This window comes from Tarenaya hassleriana, unplaced genomic scaffold, assembly GCF_000463585.1.
Source record: "Tarenaya hassleriana unplaced genomic scaffold, ASM46358v1 Cleome831, whole genome shotgun sequence".
Classification (NCBI taxonomy): domain Eukaryota; kingdom Viridiplantae; phylum Streptophyta; class Magnoliopsida; order Brassicales; family Cleomaceae; genus Tarenaya; species Tarenaya hassleriana.
In genome coordinates, this window is record NW_010970755.1 from 1 (window position 1) to 1,403 (window position 1,403).

Below are 1,403 nucleotides of genomic sequence, written 5' to 3' on the forward strand. Positions count from 1 at the left end.
GGAGAATCCATTCCATCACGCAGACCACCGGGATCATGCTCAATTTCGAAATCTAGGCACAGAACAAGATTTGGGTGATAATGCCAATCGGAAGATTCTCATATGAGAAGGTAGTAGACAGGATGCAAATGAAAAGTACCTGGTAGAATCCGACAGAGTTAAGCATGAGGCTGAAGTTCATGGCGGCGATGGAGATGTTAGCGACGATTGAGAACCAGAGAAGCTCCCAAAGAGGAACATGCTTTGACGCCGACAAGCCAGTGGCGTTCGACGCTAGACCCACCAGTGCAGTGACGGCGAAGTGGAAACCCGTCAGAGTTGTGGCTGAAAATCACGAATCAGTGATAAGAGATCTCACTCGGATCACAGATTGGCTAAGCAAGTGTACGATTCATTAAGCTTTCACAGGACAAATCCATCGAGTCGAAAGAGAGATAAGGGACAAACCAAAGCTGAAGCCGAAGCCAGAGGAGGACATGAGCTCTTTGTTAGCCATGATGATGCCTACGGAGCTGATGATGTTCATGGCCCAAGCGCCGACATCAGAAACCGCCGGTTTCTTCTCTGCTTCCGTCTTCTCCATCTCCGGGCAATTGGATCGACCTGGAATTCGAATAATCCGAATTGTAAAATCAGATCGAACTGTGCAACTGTCAGATCCGAACCCACAACCTGCCGGGAGCGCACGGGTGATTTAGATGGAATTCAACCCAATTGGATCCGAATCTCGATTCGCCGGAAAAAGGCGGAAATCAGGCGGGAGAAGAGGAGGACACGGCGGAGGAGATCGGGGGAAGCAGTTTCACGCCGTTTGGCCTCCTCTTAAAAGCGGCGGAGAAACCAAATAGCACAGCTCACTCTCTATTTCTCCGTTACCTTGCCACCTACTGTTTCACTTGATGTGGCTATAACGAGTTTCCGCCATCGATGCTTTCCTTGAAAAAAAAAATCATAGAAAGTAATGAGATTCCTGACTTTCAAAAGTTTTGCCAGATTTGACCTCTTGTTTCCGTTGGCAGAATTCCTTAATTGAAGGGTGTTTTCATAATTTGCACAAATCCGCGGTAACGTCTGTCTGAACTGACAACTTTCAGGGGGGATTTAACGTTTTAAGTATTAAATTAAATCGAGTACTTAGCAGTTAGCACCAAGTGTCTGAATCAAATATTAATCGCTCCGTTTCTAAATAAAAATCATTTTAAAAAAATATTTTTTTATTCGATGGATGTCGTTTTAGATAGATTTTTTCAAAATATTTTCCAATTTTACCTTAATCAAAATTATATAATTTCAATAGAGTATTAACAAGAATTTGGTTTAATGAATGTACATACGATTTTTTTTTATATTTCTTTACAAATCTGGAAAAAAGCTAAACCCTCGAAATTTTTCAAAGAGCTAAC

The 1,403-nt window shown here is 42.6% G+C and overlaps 2 protein-coding genes across 2 annotated transcripts in view; both read right to left on the reverse strand.

Annotated features, from left to right (window-relative positions):
- Positions 1 to 4: 4 nt before the first annotated feature.
- On the reverse strand, positions 5 to 1,154 carry LOC104803354 (UDP-galactose transporter 2-like; the record flags this gene model as incomplete). Its single annotated transcript, XM_019201291.1, has 4 exons — positions 673 to 1,154; positions 448 to 603; positions 140 to 324; positions 5 to 52 (listed from the first exon to the last, which is right to left on the reverse strand). Coding segments are annotated over exons 2-4 (369 nt in total), but the record flags the coding sequence as incomplete, so codon positions are not given.
- LOC104803355 (5-formyltetrahydrofolate cyclo-ligase-like protein COG0212) overlaps positions 753 to 1,403 on the reverse strand; it is a 2,948-nt gene continuing 2,297 nt past the window's right edge. The window contains exon 4 of the mRNA XM_010527282.2: positions 753 to 821. Coding sequence (XP_010525584.1) covers positions 753 to 821 — 69 coding nt within the window. The remainder of the gene's footprint in view (positions 822 to 1,403) is intronic.